General features: G+C 36.1%; 1 protein-coding gene across 1 annotated transcript; it reads right to left on the reverse strand.

Moving 5' to 3' along the window:
• Positions 1–2,106: 2,106 nt before the first annotated feature.
• CTXN2 (cortexin 2) lies at positions 2,107–2,499 on the reverse strand. Its single transcript, XM_081228495.1, has one exon. The coding sequence runs from the start codon at positions 2,411–2,413 to the stop codon at positions 2,168–2,170; it is 246 nt and encodes an 81-aa protein (XP_081084621.1). The 5' UTR covers positions 2,414–2,499; the 3' UTR covers positions 2,107–2,167.
• Positions 2,500–20,438: the final 17,939 nt, after the last annotated feature.

The raw sequence follows: 20,438 nt of genomic DNA on the forward strand, positions 1-20,438 counted from the left end.
TTAAAAGAATTTCTCTTTAGTAGGATTAGAAATAATACTAAGGTGGAGTTGATTATATCTGAAAAGCTTATGGGTGTTGAACTTTCAGAAACAATGCTCATACTTCACAAAGTTTTCTTATCTTTGGTTTTTGGAGTCTATTTTCTTTTTGAGATAAAGATGGGGCCTTTTTAACATCACAGGTCTAGTCACCAAAATGGAAGGTCTTGTTGGGTGTCTTCCTTGGGAGACAAATGGGAGCATCTGGTACTTGGGCATATATCTTAGTGAGTACTTCAAAAGCCTGGGTCACAAAGGAGATGACTAGCATCATGGACATTTACAGCTTTCAGTGTGTCCCGTTGACTTGGCTCAATGAGCTGTTCTTGGACCAAATTACGAACTGGCTACAAGGTATCCCAGGCTGACACTCCAGTACCTACTGGGGTTCAAAGAGTCTCCTTAAGGTGTGAGTTTGGTCCATAAGATCCATAGCCAACACAGATGTGTTCTAAATCTACTACGAGATGAAAAGTGTCAGGGACTCTCACTGAGACACCTGGCTGTGGAGTGCCTTAGACCTGAGCAATAATCATATTTGTAAGATATGTAGAAATGTTGTGGACAGTGTGTGGGAGTATAGCATGATATTTACAAACAATGACTATGATTTTGATGAGAGTGTAATTCCTAATACAATCATGCCCTAATTTGGTGACCTTGGGAAGTTACTTAATCTCTCTCAGCTTCAGTTCCTTATCTGTCAAACTGAGCTAATAGAATGGAAATAGTAGTACCAAACTCAAAGGATTGATAAGAGTGTCAAATTTCATAATAAAAGGAAAGCACCTAATTTAGTGCTAACTCTCAGTACATATTAATCCTTTTTTTTTTTTTTTGGTGTGTTTGGCAGTTCTGTGTTCTCAAGTGACACAAATATTTTTGTATTTATTTATCTCCTGGTATATTCCTCCATTCAGTTACAGAGAGTCAGAATTTTGTAGTTGGAAAAAATTTTAGAATTATATAATTCTATTTTTTTAAATGTATCAAATGAAGAGAATGAAAACTGGAGAGGCTGAATAACTTACACTGAGCCATTATAAGGTTTGATAATCTCTTTAACAATTACCAACAAGGATAATAAATAATGATAGCAAGTTATGTTTAAACAGTATTTTCTGGTTTTCAAATTACTTTCCTACTCATTATATGTAACTTGGTCCTCCCAACATTTTTGTAAAACATGTAGGATAGGTTTCTTTACCCTTGTTTTGCAGATATGGAACTTAAGTTCCCATTAGGTAACTTTCTAGGTCATATTGCTTGTTCTTGGCTAGGCAACATTAGAATTCAAATCTCAGTTGAGGCTCCTAAACTGAAAAACTTTTCATGACGTCTTAAAAATCCTCATTCATCTCAGATCCCTGGGTTTCCAGGTATATTTGTAGAGCTCATAGGGCACTAGAATTAAAAGGGATGTTACAAATCCTCTGGTTAGCTTCCTCAATGAAGTCTACAGAGATAAGATGACTTGGCCAAGGTCGGTAGCTCTATTGGTGGCAGAGTGGAGACTGGACTTCTTGTTTCTTGTTTCCACCAGGTCATGATGAAAACTCCCTTTTTAATGCTATTTATAAAAGAGGAAGAGGAGAGAGTATCGGTATGATCCCAAGCTAGGGGATTTTATTGCAAGAGATCCTAGAAGGAGAAGAAATAGAAGGGTCAAATTGTGACATTTAGGGAACTTTATGGCCTATGGTTGCTTGTAGGGTTTGTATGAACATTGTGGACCTATGGCTATTATTAGGAAAATCATATTCTATTTATTCTTTGGACTGAGGGGTCCTCATCTTTGACACCTAATTCTCTAGAGCAAGGTGGGCAGAGTCAGGAATATGGAGAGAGTGTCTGGGTGTTGCATAAGGGCAGATGCAGGAAGAATAAAGATATGTGTCTGGAGTTATCCTTATGCTCTATTCATTAGAAACCCCAATGTGAGGACGGAGGAAAGTGAGGAACCCCAACAATGGTTTATCACTTACACAGCATGGTGGATAAATTAACCATACACGTTTATTGAATTCAGTGAATGAAATGATCTTCCTCCAGCACGCTGAAGGAAATTACAGTTGTGTCCACCATGTGCCCCAGTGGTATAACCCTAAAAACTATAAAGCTGGAACACTCAGGCAAGTGCATATTCAAATGTCCCTTTATCAAACTCTTCAGTTTCACCTTCCCATGTAGAAGAAGGCATGCTACTATATGGGTCTAACAGGATTTTGAAGCATCTGATGATAAGAAGTCCCAAGAAGATACACAAAATCCCAACAAAAACGAAGCCAGTTTTTTGCTCCAGAGTCAACGAGAAAGCTGACACTTCGTTGACACTCATCTTAGCTGAAGAGTTGCCACAGTAGGTACTACTCATTGTTCACTGTCACATCATTTTGGCTCTTCAGAATTCCTGCTGGAGTCACCTCTTGGCCTAGATACAAAATTGGACTCAGTTTAGTTTTCTCCATACATGGTATTAGGTAGGTAATTGTTTTGTAAAATCTGGCATTTTTCAAACTCTCTTGACTTAACTCACAAAAGATATATGAAAACATTATCAGATATGGATCAGGATCAAATTAGTATTGGAGATGCTACTTCTGTTGTAGTAATTACAGACTTGCCTTTGTGGACACACAAAACTATACCTCTGTACACTAAATACAAGATCAAGTATGAAGGGGAATAGTCAAATAATTAACCCTAAAAGCATTTGATTCATGAAGTTAAGTCATTGAGTTGATTCATTAAGTTAAGTGATTCATTTGATTCATTAAGTCATTGCTTCTTTGACGCAAGTTGTCATCTAATTTTCATTTCATTTTTGCATGTATCAATAAAACCATAAATAATTATAGGGTGTAAGCTGGTCAAGCTCTCTAAAGTCCGTGTTTTAAGGTCTATCTCCAATGCCATTTTGTCTGATAGGTTCTGATCCTTTTTAAATAGGTGTAATATCTTCTTTCTTTTTCACTCCCCTCCTTAGCTTTTAGACTTATGTTCTTGTATCTTCTTTTCCACTACCACTTCATACACTAAATGCTAATTTCTTAAAAAGAGAAATTGTGTTTTTAAAATGATGTTAAAAAGAGCAGTACCCAACATAGTAGCTTGCAAGTAACAAGCCTCAGTATTTGTGGACCATTAATCATCTCACCACCATCTCCACTGGCTCTCACACCCTAAATAGACATAAAATCCAAGTTAAACAGCATGTTTTCTATGAAATTCAGCTGCAAGTCAAGCTCCCCAGACCCCTTGCCAACCAGATTCCCACTATCTCTAAGCTCCTACTATGTTGAGAGTCTAAAACTACAGCAAAAGTGTTCAAAAAGTGTATGTTGAATTGAAGCAAAATAGATTTTTCCACTTGTTGTCTTAAAATTAATTAAATTAACTAATGAAAAATCAAGATTAGTTAATTAAATCAAATGGTTACTAACCCACAGCTGCCCTCTTGAGAGGACTATCACCAAAAAGCTTCTCATCCAATAACTGAGAATAATAGACTGCTGGTGTTTTTGTCTTTGTTGTTGCTTCTTTTGATAATTTTAAGAATTGTGTTTATTAAAACAACTGACCCTTCAGGTTCTTTGGGGTTCAATTTTCAGAAAACAACTGAGACAGAACAAGGAATGGGAGGTAAGGAGTGGAGAAAGGGAGTGATTAATAAGAACAAATCTTGTAGCTTTCAAAATTGTTCACCAACTTGTATGCGAGTTAATATCAAACAATATTTATTTTATACTTGTTTGGATTACAAAAGAGCTCTGTCTTCAAACCTTAAGTGTTAGAAATATTCAATACATTGTGGGATATGCTGGTTATTTGACTTTTTTGTTTAATAGAAGGAAAAAATGTTGTTTCAACCCCATTTGTTGAATTTCTTTACACCAAACCATTTTTCTACCCTAATAAGTATGGTATACCGAATATATTTTAATTTTTAAAAATGTCAGATCACTTAAGTGTTTCAGAGTGATTTTTCTGAAGATTGAGCTCTTGCTGTACAATTTATCCTGTAGAAAGTAGGGGAGACTGGACTGAATATCTAATGACCTTGGGACTTAACTAGAACTTTTTTTTTCTGACCAAATCTTTAATTTTATTGCTTTGTCATTTAAAGGCCTTTTGCTGAGATTCATACACCCTCTGGTTCATTTTTTTTAATGGGTGGACAAACTGAAAAGAAGGATGTTTCTACATGGAGATGCTGGATCAACCATTTGACCGATTCAGCCAAGTAACTTGTTGAATTTTTTTTTTTCACAAGAGCCATGACCTTGCTAGGCTATACCATTTGACTATTTCCTCGGACATGTAGGTAAGAAGAGGCAATAAGCCTGGTTTACTGGTGGACACAGTAAACAAACTCCCTTCAGTAAAGGACTTGTTGCCCAGCATGTGGGAGGGCTACCAGCAGATAATCTTCAGCTGCTAGCTCCTTCCATGGATTGCCTCAATAGCAGAGAGCTGCCTCTCTGTAACCCAAGGTTAACCCAAGGTTACTTCACTTCCAACAGCAGACAGTTTTCAATGACTGATTAATGTGAAAATAAAAAGGCCTGGCCATCTTGAACGCTGAAGAACCATTCTAGGGAGGGAGACGCAAGAGGCAGGAGATATGGAGATATATGTATAGGTATAGCTGATTCACTTTGTTATACAGCAGAAACTAACACATCATTGTAAAGAAATTATACTCCAATAAAGATGTTAAAAATAAATAAATATGTAAAAAAAAAAAAAAAAAAGAACCATTCTACCTCTAGAGTTCATCATGGGGAAAACCAAGGCTGTTCTTTCATCACAGTTCAAATTCTGCCCACTCCTGCTTAACTCCCCAGTCTTCCACAGGTGTTGAGCCCAAGGGCACCACTACTCAGTAAACATCCTGCACACTACTCTCTGTCTCAGAGTCTGGTTTCTGAGGAACCTAACCTGCAACAATTGGTATCACTATAATTAAAACATCTGGGCAGTTTTAATGATCTGTGCATTTTTCAGCTAGTTCATTTTGCCACCATGCAGAAATAGCCTAAACTGAGTATAGTTATGATACTAGCTAAATTTATTTGCATGGTTTTTAAAATCATGAAGTAGACATGTACGCAGGGTCATAACTGATCATTAGAAGACTTAAGTCAGTTCACTCTTAGCTTGTGATTAATCCACTAGACTCTGTTATTCTTATAAAAACCCACCAACTGACCAAACAAACCAAAAGAGACATCTTCTAGCTGTGGCAATAAAACACGCAACTCATTTTTCACTATTAAATTAAAACAAGGTATTTTCCTAGTTAGAGATACAAAATCGCTTAAATTTTATATTACTATTTGTCTAACATGGCAGACATACATTATATGTCTGTCATACGTTAAAACACAGCATAATGTTTTGTTCTTAGAGTCTTAGGCAATCTGTGAATTGAATTACTTATTTTAATGGAAAAATAACTACTTCTCAAGCAGTTACCCCAGTTTCTGGCATGTTGTAGGAATTTAATAAATATTTGAATTGAATTAAACTAAATTTATTGAAAAATATAATTTTTGATGAATTAAGTTCTGGTTTTAAAAAATCTAATTTTAAAAATTTAGAAAACATATTTAAAATGAAATGAGCAAGAAAACTTTGATTTAAAAAATATCAGCTTTGAAGATACACATTAAAATTCAGCAGCTCATTCAGAGTTCAATGTTTCTGGTTTTTTAAAATAATTGATTAATATAGCATTCCCAGAAAGACTGACATGATTTGTAATATTCAAAGGTAGGGAAAGTAGATCTTTTCTATCAGCCTTGTTAGTTCCCTTTTATTATCTTTGGAAAGGTATGTAGCCATCATATTATTTTGGCGTTAACTACCAGGAAGTAGATAGTTAAACTTTGTATTCAATCAGAATGCCTTTGTTAGCTTAAGACTTCTGGTATAATTATCCCTTCTTCCCCTGACTTTGCCTTCTTTATTACTTGGCTGCTCTGGTTACCCTTAGCTAAGAAGGGTAAGATACTTCAAAGATACTTAGCTAAGATACTTCAAGAGCTTTTGGAATTGGGTAGGAGTACAAACAATGAATGGATATATGGAGCCACTGTTAGTAAATGAATAAAGTCACCATTTTTTATACTGTCTTGGAAGAACAGATAAATGGTTGTCTCGTGGCTTTATACATAGTTTATAAGCCCTCTTTGGCTATCTATTGTTGGTGCCAATATAAATGAAATGCAAGACAAAAACTGGGAGCTGAATGAGGTTAAGGTATTATACAATAATGAATATAGCAACTACATTTTAGTTATTCATTCAACCAGTGTATATATTGAATATCTGCTCCATGTCAGCACTGTTTTTGGTCCTGGATTATAATGATGAACTACAGAACAATGTGCACATGCCATGATGAGTGGAGGAAACAGACTCAATTATTTTAAAAATTGTCTATCTATCTATCTATTATATATCAGGTAGTCATAAGTGCAACGAGAGAAAGCAAGCAAGTTAAGAGGAAAGAGAATGATAATGAATAAAGGGCACTTCTTTAATTAAAGAAATCAGCAAAGGCCTCCCTAGGGAGATGACATTTGACCTGAAGTCTGAATGATGTCAAGAAGGGAGCCATGAAAATATCTGGAGGAAGAGCATTGAAGTTTGAGGAAACAGTCATTGCAAAGGCTTTGAGGTGAGAGGATTTCATACACAATATGTTCAGATAAAGAAATTGACCAGTAACACATTAAACTCCCTACTTGTACAAGATGGTTGTACAAGATGTACAAGATGTATCAGTTGACAAAGAAAAGGCAGAAGTACTTAATCTACTTCTGTCTTTTTAACCCATGTAGAATGCTCTTTAGAAATGACCCCAAAATCAAACAATAAAAGGAGACAAGAAAGTAGTAGAATAATGTTTAGCTGCATTAGATGAGTTAAAACACCCAAGATAAGATGATTTATAACTTGATGAGCAAAAACCTTTGAGAAATACCTGACCATGAGGGTGCTGCCAGAAGTATGGACTTGGACAAACAAATGTCTCAATTTTCAGAAAGAGCAATGGGAAATTGTGAAAATTATATATTGGTAACTTGGAATTAATCTTTGTTACAAATCTGTAATTAATTTTTTTAATTAATTAAAATTAATTTAAATGCTAATTTGTTAGCACTTAAGAAATCACTAAAAGTTAAGATGAGGTTAATAAGAAGTAATGCCAAATTCACTTCTTTTTTGGAAAGTTTACTACTAACATGGAATATCAGGGAAATAACATCGACATGGTTTAGTCGATGCAAATTAGCACAGCAATGCATTTAACAGTCTCCCATGATATCTTTTTTGGGGAAGATGGTGAGATATGCTTAGATAATATTATTTTTATGTAGAGTCATAGTTCACTGAAGTATCGTAATAAAAATTGGGCTCTGGGGCTTCCCTGGTGGCACAGTGGTTGAGGGTCCGCCTGCCGATGCAGGGGACACGGGTTCGTGCTCCGGTCCGGGAAGATCCCACATGCCGCGGAGCCTCTGGGCCCGTGAGCCATGGCTGCTGAGCCTGTGTGTCCGGAGCCTGTGCTCCGCAACGGGAGAGGCCACAACAGTAAGAGGCCCTCGTACCGCAAAAAAAAAAAAACCAACTGGGCTCTGTAATCATAGAGACAGCTCCCTAATGTAGTATCACAAAGGTCTAACTCTATCTACATCCTCTTCAGTGTTTTTGAACAGTAACTAGGTTGAAGACATTGAAGTGATGATTATTAAATTTGACACAAGGCGGGGCTGAAAACTATAAGTTAGCTCACAGAATCAAGATTCAAGACAATTCTGATGACTGGAATTCTGGATTGAAACCTGAATATAAAATGTAATTTAAAAAAATTTAATAGAAGCACTTCTCAAGTCCCACATTTAAGTGGGAGGGAAGGAGGGAGATACACCAAACTTAGATGGGGGACACTTGACCTGGAAGTTCATGTGAACAGATGTTTTATTAATATCTTAAAAGGAAGAACTTAGACTTTTATATTCATCTTAAAATTCTACCTTACACCAAAGGTGAAAACAAAATACAAGCCAAGGAGAACACCTGAAAGGGTGGTACTCAAATGTTGAAAAAAAAAAGGCTGGCCATTGCTGCAGGCATTGTGTCCACACAAGCAAATGAGTGAAAAGCTAAGCAATTGCCTAACAACATGTTCAGAAAATAGATACCCTTGGGAATTTAAGCCATATACGTAGTGGTATAACAAAATACCAGTATTTTCAGGCCTAAATTTTTCAAATATTTGCCCAAACTTTCCATTTTGCTTGCTCTATTAAATGAATGACTTGTCTCATTTCAACACCAAGTCTAATGTTTTTGAGAATATACTGCTAAGTGTGCTGAGCTTTGCACCTTTCAGTTAATATAGAGCATAATATGATATGATATTGTAATAACAAAATATTAAGAATCATTAGAGGTCTTCATATGCAACACTGATTTCTTCATAATTAATAAGGTATCCAAAATTACTGGACGACTGTGGATAAAAGATACATTTCTTTCACTTTCTCTAATCTCTGGAACAGAAGCAAAAAAAAAATTAGCAGGTTCTGCAAAACAGACATTTTAATGTCTACCTCAAAGGGAAAATATCATCTTAATATCTTGTATATAGGGAAATAGAAAATGAAAGAAATATGGGAGAATTTAGACCATGAAGTTACAAAACTAAATAAATAAACCCTTATGAGAAAAAAAAAATTGAGAATAAAGGAATAAATTTTCAAAATAAGAGTAGAGTGTAAAATTATGTGGTAAAAGTTATTTTTAATATGCGCTACCACAAAAAATGGGTAAAATTATCAACATTGTACAGTTTAAATATCAGTGTCTATGTGTTTTATGATTAAAGTATTTAAGTATGTTTCTGGAGTTCTACTGTAAATGATAAAATATTGCCTCAAGCTGTGTTAACTGGCATCAATGTTTAGGTATTCTAGAAATGAGAAAATGAGTTGAAAGCACATTATTTCCTTCATGGCAGTTGTCAGGAACTGGGATTTCTAAGTTCTGTTGAGTCACAGGATTGGGCCAAGGGTATACCTGTAGATCCCAATAGGCCCAAATCTCACTGAGCTGCTTTGTAGTTAGTAACCAATAAATAAGCAAACACAGTCTTTCTATGACCAGTCATACAAATCATACTATTGTAAGGAGTCAAGCAAAGATAACAGTATTTTTACACCTGACTTATAGACTTTCATATACATGAATGTTATGTGTGATTTTTTTTCTGTGAAATAAGTTCATTGATTGGAGATATAAAAACTCACTTTTCAGAAACAGTCATTTAATCATGCAACAATGTGTAACTGCAGAAACCAATATTGCAAAGTACGTGCCTATTAAAAAAAGAAATTCTTGTATTTTATTTTAATCAACAGGTTTTTTCCCCTGTTTATTCATCTATTAATAATATTCCAAACATACCTAAAATAACTATTATAGTGGAATATGGTGTTCTAGATGAAAACTATTATGCTACTGGTCATTAGATATAATAATCTCTAATGCTAATGTTATGAACATTCATAATTTAATGAAATGAGACATATAGGGAAACCCAAGCTTAAAAAATAATGAATTCTCCCATATACACACCCCTTCAAATATCAAGATTATTAAATCCCATAAAAAGAGGGAAAAGAAGTATTATTGAGGCCACATCTGTACAGAGCTAGTTAGTAATTTGGAATGGAATATGTGGTAATCAAAGGAAAACCTTAAATAACAAACCCAGATGTCTTCATCATGATGAAGTACATAAATTTCAGGCCTCCACAGGAATCCAAAACCTTGAGATATGCCAAAATCAACCTCCCCCCAACCTTTCAGATTTCAACCTTTAGAGAATTTCCCTCTTAAGAGAACCTTCAAATGGCTCCTCAAGGACTCTGACATTCCTTTTTTTTCCCCAGAAGCACTAGAAACCTGGTCTGAAAATGCTCAAAATGTCTCACTAGAGAAACCTGGACTGTCATTATCATTCTGCCTTGTTTGTCTCCAGTTCTCTTTGGACATATTAAACTTAAGAAGCATAGAAATCACCTACCAAACATTATGGAAGAAACATCAGCAAGCACACAACAAATCCACTTTTTTTTTTTTCCTTTTGTCAGCAGCATCAGCAGAAACATTAGGGCTCTTTCTTCTTTAGAATTTGAACTCAGCAGACCTACAGGCTCCTTCCCCCTCTCCTCCTTCCCCACCTCCTTTCCTGCTCCCCAGCTTCAGAAATACAAGAAAAGGAGACATGCTTTTCATCTGGACCTGCACTAGAATCCTAGAATCAGTTAATGCGAAGGGTAGGGGGAGAAAGTTACTCCGCAGGGAGAGACGTCTCACCTTCCATGCTTGTTGCCATGGAGATGAAATCCAGCCAGTAGATTTAAGTGTTGGCAGGTTCGTCTGTGTTCGCTGATCGGTTCGGTAACAATGTAAAAGACGTGTCCTGGGAACCTGCGTGGAGTCCCAGTACCGCGGTTATCGCTTTACTGGCCTACGTGTGTAAATGTCTGTATCTGTCGGTGAGGGGCAGAAGACGTGTGAGCGCGCGAGTATATTTGCAGGAAAATGTGCACGGATTTCTTCCATGTGGCAGTGTGTAAATATTTGCGTGCGCGTGTGCGTATGTGAGGGCGTCTGACCGTGTGTGTCTGTGAGAGAGAAGCGGTGGGCAGTGAGAGGGGGTAGGGAATCGGCCACGGCAGCAACAAGCTTCATATAGTCCTCAGCTCTGCAAAAAAAAAAAAAAAAAAAAAAAAAAAAAGGCTCATTTTCACTCATATCACACTTGCAGGTTAGCAATCGGGAGTTCATCACCAATTTGTCTTCCTAAGGCAGTGGAGGTGTTAATTAATGTATTGTTAAAATATTTGTTTTCCTCTTCTGTCTGCATCAGTAGCTGTGCCGCGGGCATTTTGTTGTGCTCAGTGACTGCAGTCTCAGTCGAGGAGTAGGCAATCAATTCCTATGTCTTTCTTCTCATCCTATAAAGGAAAGAAGTGGGTGACGGGTGTATTGGTTTAACTGGGGACCGCATGCGTCATTTGGAGTTATTTTTCCCTACCCTTCGCCTTGCCTATGCAAACCCAACAGGATCCCCTCCTCTTCTTAGGAGTAGGTGCCTAGGTGCTGTCCGTAGTGCTGAAACATTGCGTAGTATGACCTAGCTCCCACAGAAGAGCTACAAGACAGCAAGCGAGGAACGCTCCGATAAAGGCCACAGGAAGTTGTGAGACACGTTTTCTGAACGGTGTTGAATATTTAGAAACCAAACCTAAACCGCATTGAAAGCAAAACAAAGACAGGCAAACAAACTCAGTTGTAAGGTTCCAGTTCTATTCATCTTTGGATACTATATCCAGAACCTACAAGTTGCAAACACTTGTAGATTCCTTTAAAACTTAATTATTGACTTTATGAATTATTAACTATTCAGAGATTGGGAAAAGTGTAGATGCGGAATTAGGTCATTATCCATGTAAAAAATGCTGAAAACAAGTAAAATGTTATAGTTCAATAATAAAGTGAAGACAAACTTTATGTTCATTTAGAGTATTTACTAAATTAGGAAATTTCATGGTCTTACAAAAAATGCGCAATGTATGACTGTGAGTTCATACAACACTATACTCAAAAAAAGTTATTCTTTTTCATTTCAAACTATTAAATACCCTATAATATAGACCCACCAAGGAAGAGAGTGGAAGAAGTGTCTTCTTCTGGGAACATGTTCATTGCCATGGTTTTATTGACTCTTTTTTTTTTTTTTTTTTTTTTTTTTTTTTTTTTTTTTTTTTTGCGGTATGCGGGCCTCTCACTGTTGTGGCCTCTCCCATTGCGGAGCACAGGCTCCGGATGCGCAGGCCCAGCGGCCATGGCTCACGGGCCCAGCCGCTCCGCGGCATATGGGATCCTCCCAGACCGGGGCACGAACCCACATCCCCTGCATCGGCAGGCGGACTCTCAACCACTGCGCCACCAGGGAGGCCCTGACTCTTTTTTTTAAGCTTGCTAAGGGCCACATCCATTTTTGGTACTATATACTAGAGCAGTGCTTCTTGAAATTGAACGTGAATCCCCTGGGGATCTTGTTAAAATGCAGGTTTTCATTCAGCAAGTGTGAGATTGGGTCTCAGATTCTGAATTTCTAACAACATCCCAGGTGATTGCAGAGGTTGCTAGTCTCAGGACTAAACTTAAAATAACAAGGTTCTAGAGATACTGTGTTCTGGCCATGCAGTCACCCACAGAGTATGCAAAAGGAGGTCATTATCTTTCATCTGTCATTCTCTGTATGTTTCTAGACTGTTGCAAGAATATTCTATTCAAATAAGTTCAGAGATTAACCATTTTATTTGTACAATATTAACAAACTGCTTATGAATTTATCATTTGATTGATTTTGACATTGTCTAGACACATGCTACAGTTTGCTCCACTCTATATTTCCATAGTATGATCTGCAATCACCCATTCTCTTTGCAAGCCAAGCTTAAGGAAGCAGAACCAAGTTACATGATTCTACTACTGTTATATGGGCCCCACTCCAAGAATTTGTTATCATGATTGAAGACTTAAACTTGTCATTTTATGGCTTTAAATATGGTTCTGTAGTAAATGCTCATGATACCGATTTTAAAAATTTAGATATTATAGATCTAATTCTCACCCAGTTTAGAAAGTGGAAGAGGACCATTGTTTCACAGACCTTTTGAATGAAATATGATCTGTCATATCATTGACATAATACATTTATACTTAGATTTTGAAGAAATCATCGTCTGGATGATTTTCTGAGTTAAAAAAAAATCCATACCTACATCAGTTGTACAGTGCTTTCAGTAAATGCTTTTGAGTTGATGCCAAAGGAAAGTTTGACTATAAATTAGGTTCCTTGGTGTTAGTTGGTGCATGACCTTGACCTTTTTCAAGCTATATGAACAGTGGTGATGTTCTGGAAAGTCTGCAAAGTGGTTCATTCAGGAAAGTGTAATGGATTAAACATCAATTACATTCCACTTCCTTTGCTATGTGCTGGGATACAAAGATGAATGAGATTTGGTCTCTGCCCTTGATGAGGTATTTTGCAAAACAACATGGCAGATCCTACAAAGCTCTATAGAAGCACAGAGATTAATAATGTATGTTTTATTCTCCATTGCCAAAGAAGTGATGAAGAATAGCAAAATAGAAAAACCCAGGTGTATTTAAAATACAGGTGTATTTCAGGTCATTGCCAATGTCTGCTGCCCAACTTTTAATTACAAATTGTTGAAAGATATGATATATATGAACGCTTTTCTAAAGCACACATGGTTAACCTGTACTTCTGGATGGTCTATGATTTAATTTCAGAGGAATCCAAATTATTAGAAAGGTAAATATATGGGTGGCATTGTTTAGACCTCCTCCCAAATTAATTGCCTTTACGATGCATTGACTTTACACTTTCAGCCTATATGCAAGTATTTTATATACAGCAATCCTTAGCTTACACAGCCTGCTCTGTGTCTGCTGTGGGATTGTTACTAAAGACTTGCCCAACACATCCTTTACTATCCCTAATATGACATCCCTCCAAAAACATTTTTTTCAATACCAGTTTCATGAACTGAACTTTCATACCCCTCCTCTTCACTTAAATCATCCCAAGGTAAGTGGTGTATTCTCTTCTTATATACAATATATATCCTGTAGCTGATCACATGTGCCTTTTCTTTTAGTTACCAGGGATGTCAGGGTCAAATTAACAGCTAAAAATTAGTTAACTATATAAGATCTTCAGGCCTCTATATGTGTGTTCTTTCTTTATTGCCTTGAATACTGCAATTTTCTTTGCTCAGGTATTGGTATATTATTTTCTTGTAATTATCTGTTTTAATGTGTGTCCTCATATAAATGTCCTCATGGAATCAGAACTGGAGTAAATAAATAAATAAATAAGTAAATTTTTTCTCCACTTTTTGGCAAAAAAATGTTGACTACTGGCTAAATATATATGGTTGTTTTATAGATTTGTTTTTAACAAGATATTAAGTATAGAAGAAATGATTAGTTAGCTATGAAGATACAAATCTAATTTATTGTGACTAAATAATAAATGTTAAGCTAGTAGAAGAAAATTTCACTTTATATAACTACAGGTCAACTTTATTTCAAAACACATCCTTTCCCTGTTTCTCCTTCTATACACTAAATAGTGTCCCTTGTATGACCAGGACTTTTTCTTATGTCAGCGGGCAGAAGTATTAATTATCTACCTTGTTAGAAGATGTGGTAACTATAGAAATTTAAAGAACATGACATCCCCATTCTAATGAATATACTATAGTATGAGGGTGTCACAAAGGAACTGAAAGCAAGAATTTCCTCCAACAAGTCACCTCAGGATTCTTTTCAGAGGAAAATTTTGCTTGCTATGACTTCTACTCATCTTGATTCCAGCTGACTTCTTGCTCTCAAGTTTTCTATAGTGGGATCGGGATCCTCTCTTAAACTTATTAGGCCAACATGTTACCTCCAGCTTTTCATGGCAATCTACATCTTGTCTGGCTTAAAGTTTGTTTATTCTTTCTGAGCTAAAATGTTTGAGAGTAGCTCTGCTTTTCTATTTGAAAAATATTGTTATTTACTCAAATATTGGATACTACAACTTTCAAATGCACAACTTAAAAAATATATTAAAGACAAATGTGAATTACTTTTGTTATAAACATTAAAAAATTAATCCAACGCTTATTTAGCTTTAAGTGGTGTTAGATAATTAGCTATGTCCAAAAGTCACCTGTTTGCTTTCTAAAAATACATTCCTGTTTTGGAATTTTTATGTACTTATGCCTTATTTTCTACATAAGTGGTTTTAATCTTTTGGAGGATTAAGAATGATTTTGAAATTTCAATAGGAAATATATGCCCTCTCCCTAAAAATATACACATGCAGATAATTTCATTCACAATTCAGAGCGTTCATGGCCACTTGGAAATCCACTTTTGTAATCCCAGAGTAATCCAAGGAATGCTTTAAAAATTTCTGCTATAAATGAATGGTCCATGGTCTCATTCTCAGTTTCACAACTAAGTATTGACTGTCTTAAAGTCCTGTCTTTTTTTTTTTAACATCTTTATTGGAGTATAATTGCTTTACAATGGTGTGTTAGTTTCTGCTTTACAACAAAGTGAATCAGTTATACATATACATATGTTCCCATATCTCTTCCCTCTTGCATCTCCCTCCCTTCCACACTCCCTATCCCACCCCTCTAGATGGTCACAAACCACCTAGCTGATCTCCCTGTGCCATGCGGCTGCTTCCCACTAGCTATCCACCCTACGTTTGGTAGTGTATATATGTCCATGCCACTCTCTCACTTTGTCACAGCTTACCCTTACCCCTCTTCATATCCTCAAGTCCATCCTCTAGTAGGTCTGTGTCTTTATTCCCATCCTACCCCAGGCTCTTCATGACATTTTTTTTTCTTAGATTCCATATATATGTGTTAGCATACAGTATTTGTTTTTCTCCTTCTGACTTACTTCACTCTGTATGACAGACTCCAGGTCCATCCACCTCACTACAAATAACTCAATTTTGTTTCTTTTTATGGCTGAGTAATATTCCATTGTATATATGTGCCACATCTTTATCCATTCATCTGTTGATGGACACTTAGCTTGCTTCCATGTCCTGGCTATTGTAAACAGAGCTGCAATGAACGTTTTGGTACATGACTCTTTTGAATTATGGTTTTCTCAGGGTATATGCCCAATAGTGGGATTGCTGGGTCGTATGGTAGTTCTATTTGTAGTTTTTTAAGGAACCTCCATACTGTTCTCCATAGTGGCTGTATCAATTTACATTCCCACCAACAGTGCAAGAGTGTTCCTTTTTCTCCACACCCTCTCCAGCATTTATTGTTTGTAGATTTTTCGATGATGGCCATTCTGACCAGTGTGAGATGATATCTCATTGTAGTAGTTTTGATTTGCTTTTCTCTAATGATTAGTGATGTTGAGCATCCTTTCATGTGTCTGTTGGCAATCTGTATATCTTCTTTGGAGAAATGTCTATTTAGGTCTTCTGCCCATTTTTGGATTGGGTTTTTGTTCTTTTGTTATTGAGCTGCATGAGCTGCTTGTAAGTTTTGGAGATTAATCCTTTGTCAGTTGCTTCATTTGCAAATATTTTCTCCCATTCTGAGGGTTGTCTTGTTTATGGTTTCCTTTGCTGTGCAAAAACTTTGACGTTTCATTAGGTCCCATTTGTTTATTTTTGTTTTTATTTCCATTTCTCTAGGAGGTGGGTCAAAAAGGATCTTGCTGTGATTTATGTCATAGAGTGTTCTGCCTATGTTTTCCTCTAAGAGTTTTATAGTGTCTGGCCTTACATTTAGGTCTTTAATCCATTTTGAGTTTATTTTTTTTGTATGGTGTTAGGGAGTGTTCTAATTTCGTACTTTTACATGTAGCTGTCCAGTTTTCCCAGCACCACTTATTGAAGAGGCTGTCTTTTCTCCACTGTATATTCTTGCCTCCTTTATCAAAGAAAAGGTGTCCATATGTGCGTGGGTTTATCTCTGGGTTTCTATCCTGTTCCATTGATCTATATTTCTGTTTTTGTGCCAGTACCATACTGTCTCGATTAGTATAGCTTTGTAGTATAGTCTGAAGTCAGGGAGCCTGATTCCTCTAGCTCCATTTTTCGTTCTCAAAATTGCTTTGGCTATTCGGGCTCTTTGTGTTTCCATACAAATTGTGAAATTTTTTGTTTTATTTCTGTAAAAAATGCCATTGGTAGTTTGATAGGGATTGCATTGAATCTGTAGATTGCTTTGGGTAGTAGAGTCATTTTCACAATGTTGATTCTTGGATTGGAAGAAAGTCCTATATTTTTTAAACCACCCTATTAGTTTTCTATTTTCTTTCCTTGGAGTTCTTCCTCTAGGTCATTTTACCATCTCTAGAGAGTAGCCAATGCTGAATATGCTGAAATAGGATTAGAGAGTACTGTAATAAGATGATTAAATTTGATTACAAAATGACGGTGGGATTTTTGTCAACAGTGAAGAAATTATCTAAGTAAGTGGACTCATAAGTGAATTGAGCATATGACACTTCAGTGTAGATAATGATCTAATGCAAGTCTATTTGATGAGTCCCATTGAAAATGAGATGTTATGTTTTGGTGGTAAATATTTCTGCAAAGAAAAATGCTCTAAATGTGTCAGTTCAGAGTGAACTATTTAAATGAAGTTTCATTTAATTGATTTTAATTTTACTGCCCATAAGCCTTTCATTTAGACTGTATTTCAAGTCCTCTCTATATTTACTGTTGAGTATAATGAGTATGATAAGGTACCGTGGGTACAATCTCCATGAATGTGTGAGCCATAACCACAGTATAATATTTAATTGGCATAAGTTATTTTGCTGGGTTAAAGAAACAGAGAAATAGAATCAGTTTATTCTACAGTGTATATGTAATATGAATCAGTTAATATGTAATTGACAAAAAAATGGGGATGTCAAAAGAATGTGAAAATCGGTTGGTTTAGACAGGACTTTCCCCAATACATTACTGTTTTGACTACCAAATAAAAGCAGTTTAACTCTAAGTCCACTAACAAAGCTGAATGCAGCAAGTTGTGGAGGAAAGCAGTCCTATACACACTGCTCGTTCACTCCTCCTTCTTCCTCTTGGCTCAATTTGGCCGTATGCTCTGTCTTGAAAACGCATATTGAGTAATTGTTCCTGATCTTTGTGCATTTGCCCTTGTTTTCATAATTCACCCTTTCCTTACACTTTTTCATCATTCCCTCTTAATTAAAAAAATTTTTGTGGAGTTGTAGATATATTGTAATGTATATTTTAACTTGTATTTTCATTAGGTTTATAAATGTTTTTATCGTGTTTTTGTGAAGTTTCACGGGTTTTACACTGGTTTTTCCCTAACATGATTTTTTTTCCCTAAATATTGCCAGTTGTTTTTTAAATTGAATGAACTTTATTTTTTAGATAGTTTTAGGATTATATAAAAATCAAGCAGAAAGTACAGAAAGTCCGGTAACTTTCCTTCACCATTGGTGGGAATGTAAATTGGTACAGCCACTATGGAGAACAGTATGGAGGTTCCTTAAAAAACTAAAAATAGGACTTCCCTGGTGGCGCAGTGGTTGAGAGTCTGCCTGCCGATGCAGGGGACATGGGTTCGTGCCCCGGTCCGGGAGGATCCCACATGCCGTGGAGCTGCTGGGCCCGTGAGCCATGGCCACTGAGCCTGCGTGTCCAGAGCCTGTGCTCCACAACAGGAGAGGCCACAACAGTGAGAGGAATGTGTACCGCAAAAAAAAAAAAAAAAAAAACAAAACTAAAAATAGAGCTACAATATGACCCAGCAATCCCACCCCTGGGCATAGATCCAGAGAAAACCATAATTCGAAAGGATGCATGTACCCCGATGTTCACTGCAGCACTATTTACAATAGCCAGGACATGGAAGCAACCTAAATGTCCATCAACAAAGGAATGGATAAAGAAGATGTGGTACATATATACAATGGAATCTTACTCAGCCATAAAAAGGAATGAAATTTGCAGCAAGATGGATGGACCTGGAGTCTGTCATACAGAGTGAAGTAAGTCAGAAAGAGAAAGACAAATATCATATAATATTGCTTATATGTGGGATCTAGAAAAATTGTTCGGATGAACTTATTTGCAAAGCAGAAATAGAGTCACAGATTAGAAAACAAACTTATGGTTACCGGGGGGTGGTGGGAGGAAATGGGAGATTGGGATTGACATATATATACTATATATAAAATAGATAAAATAGATAACTAATGAGAACCTACTGTATAGCACAGAGAACTCTACTGAGTGCTCTGTGGTGACTTAAATGGGAAGGAAATCTAAAAAATAGTGGAGATATATATATATATATAACTGATTACTTTGATGTACAGCAGAAACGAACACAGCATGTAAAGCAACTATACTCCAATAAAAAATAAATTTAAAAAAATCACCTGACATATCATAAGTAAAAAAAAAAGAAAGTACAGAAAGTTCCCATGTATCTCTTTCCCCCTTACCCAACAGTTTCATCTATTATTAACATCTTGCATTAGTGTGGTACATTTGTTACAATTGATGAACCAATATTGATATATTATTACTAACTAAGGTCCACAGTTTACATTAGGGTTAACTCTTTGTGGTTTACAGTTCTATATGTTTTGCCAAATGCATGTCATGTATCCAGCATTACAGTATAGTTTCACTTCTCTAAGTATTCCTTGTGCTCCACTTACTCATTCCTCCCCTTCCCCCTAACCCATGTTGACCCCTGGAAGCCATTGTCTCTATTATTTGTCTTTTCCAGAATGTATGTATGGAGTCATACAGACTCTTACCTTTTTCAGACTGGCTTTTTTTCATTTAACAATAAGCATTTAAGTTTCCTCCATGATGTTTCATGGCTTGATAACTCATTTCTTTTTATCACTTAATAATATTCCATTGCATGGATATACCATAGTTTGTTTAGCCATTCACCTATTGAAGGACATCTTAGTTGCTTTGAATTTTGGGGAATTAAAAATAAAGATGTTATAAACATCACATGCAGGTTTTTGTATGAACATAAGTTTTCAACTCATTTTGGTAAATAAGTAAGTGTATATTTGTCTTTGTAAGAAGCTACCATGCTGACCTTCAAAGTAGCTGTACCATTTTGTATTACCACCAGCAATAAATTAGAGTTCCTGTTGCTTCACATTCCTCATCAGCATTTGGTGTTGTCAGTGTTTCGGATTTTAGCCATTTTAATAGGTATGCAATGGTATCTAACTGCCATTTTCATTTTTGATTCTCTCATGGCAAAAGATGTTGAATATCTCATGCTGATTTTTCATCTGTATATCTTCTCTGATGAGGTGTCTGTTCAGATGGTTTCCCACTTTTTAATTGGGTGGCTTGTTTTCTTATCATTGAGTTTTAAGAGTTCTTTGTATAGTTTGGAAATATGGCCTTTATCAGATACATGTTTTGCAAAGATTTTATCCCAGTCTGAGTTTGTCTATTCATTTTCTTAAGTTGCCAGATATTTTTAGGGAATGGTTTTGTAGGACATGAGTTTTTGTTTTTGTTTTCAGAAATGCATGCATTGTTAAAGAAGAAACACTTGTATACTTGATATCAGATTTCTAAAACTAAACCAGCTAAACTGAGCTCATACCTCTCATAAGCAAAGCTAAGATGAGTATTTAGTGAGATTGGAAAGGCCTACAAAGGGACCTTATCTCAATACTACATAAAAGTTGGTATAAAATAAGTTGAAGCTAGTGGC

The sequence above is a fragment of the Mesoplodon bidens genome, assembly GCF_964165515.1.
Source record: "Mesoplodon bidens genome assembly, chromosome: 3".
Taxonomy (NCBI): Eukaryota; Metazoa; Chordata; class Mammalia; order Artiodactyla; family Ziphiidae; genus Mesoplodon; species Mesoplodon bidens.

Excerpts from the sequence above, each read along its gene's own strand:
- CTXN2 (XM_081228495.1), bottom strand. The coding sequence starts at position 2,413 with ATGAGTAGTACCTACTGTGGCAACTCTTCAGCTAAGATGAGTGTCAAC.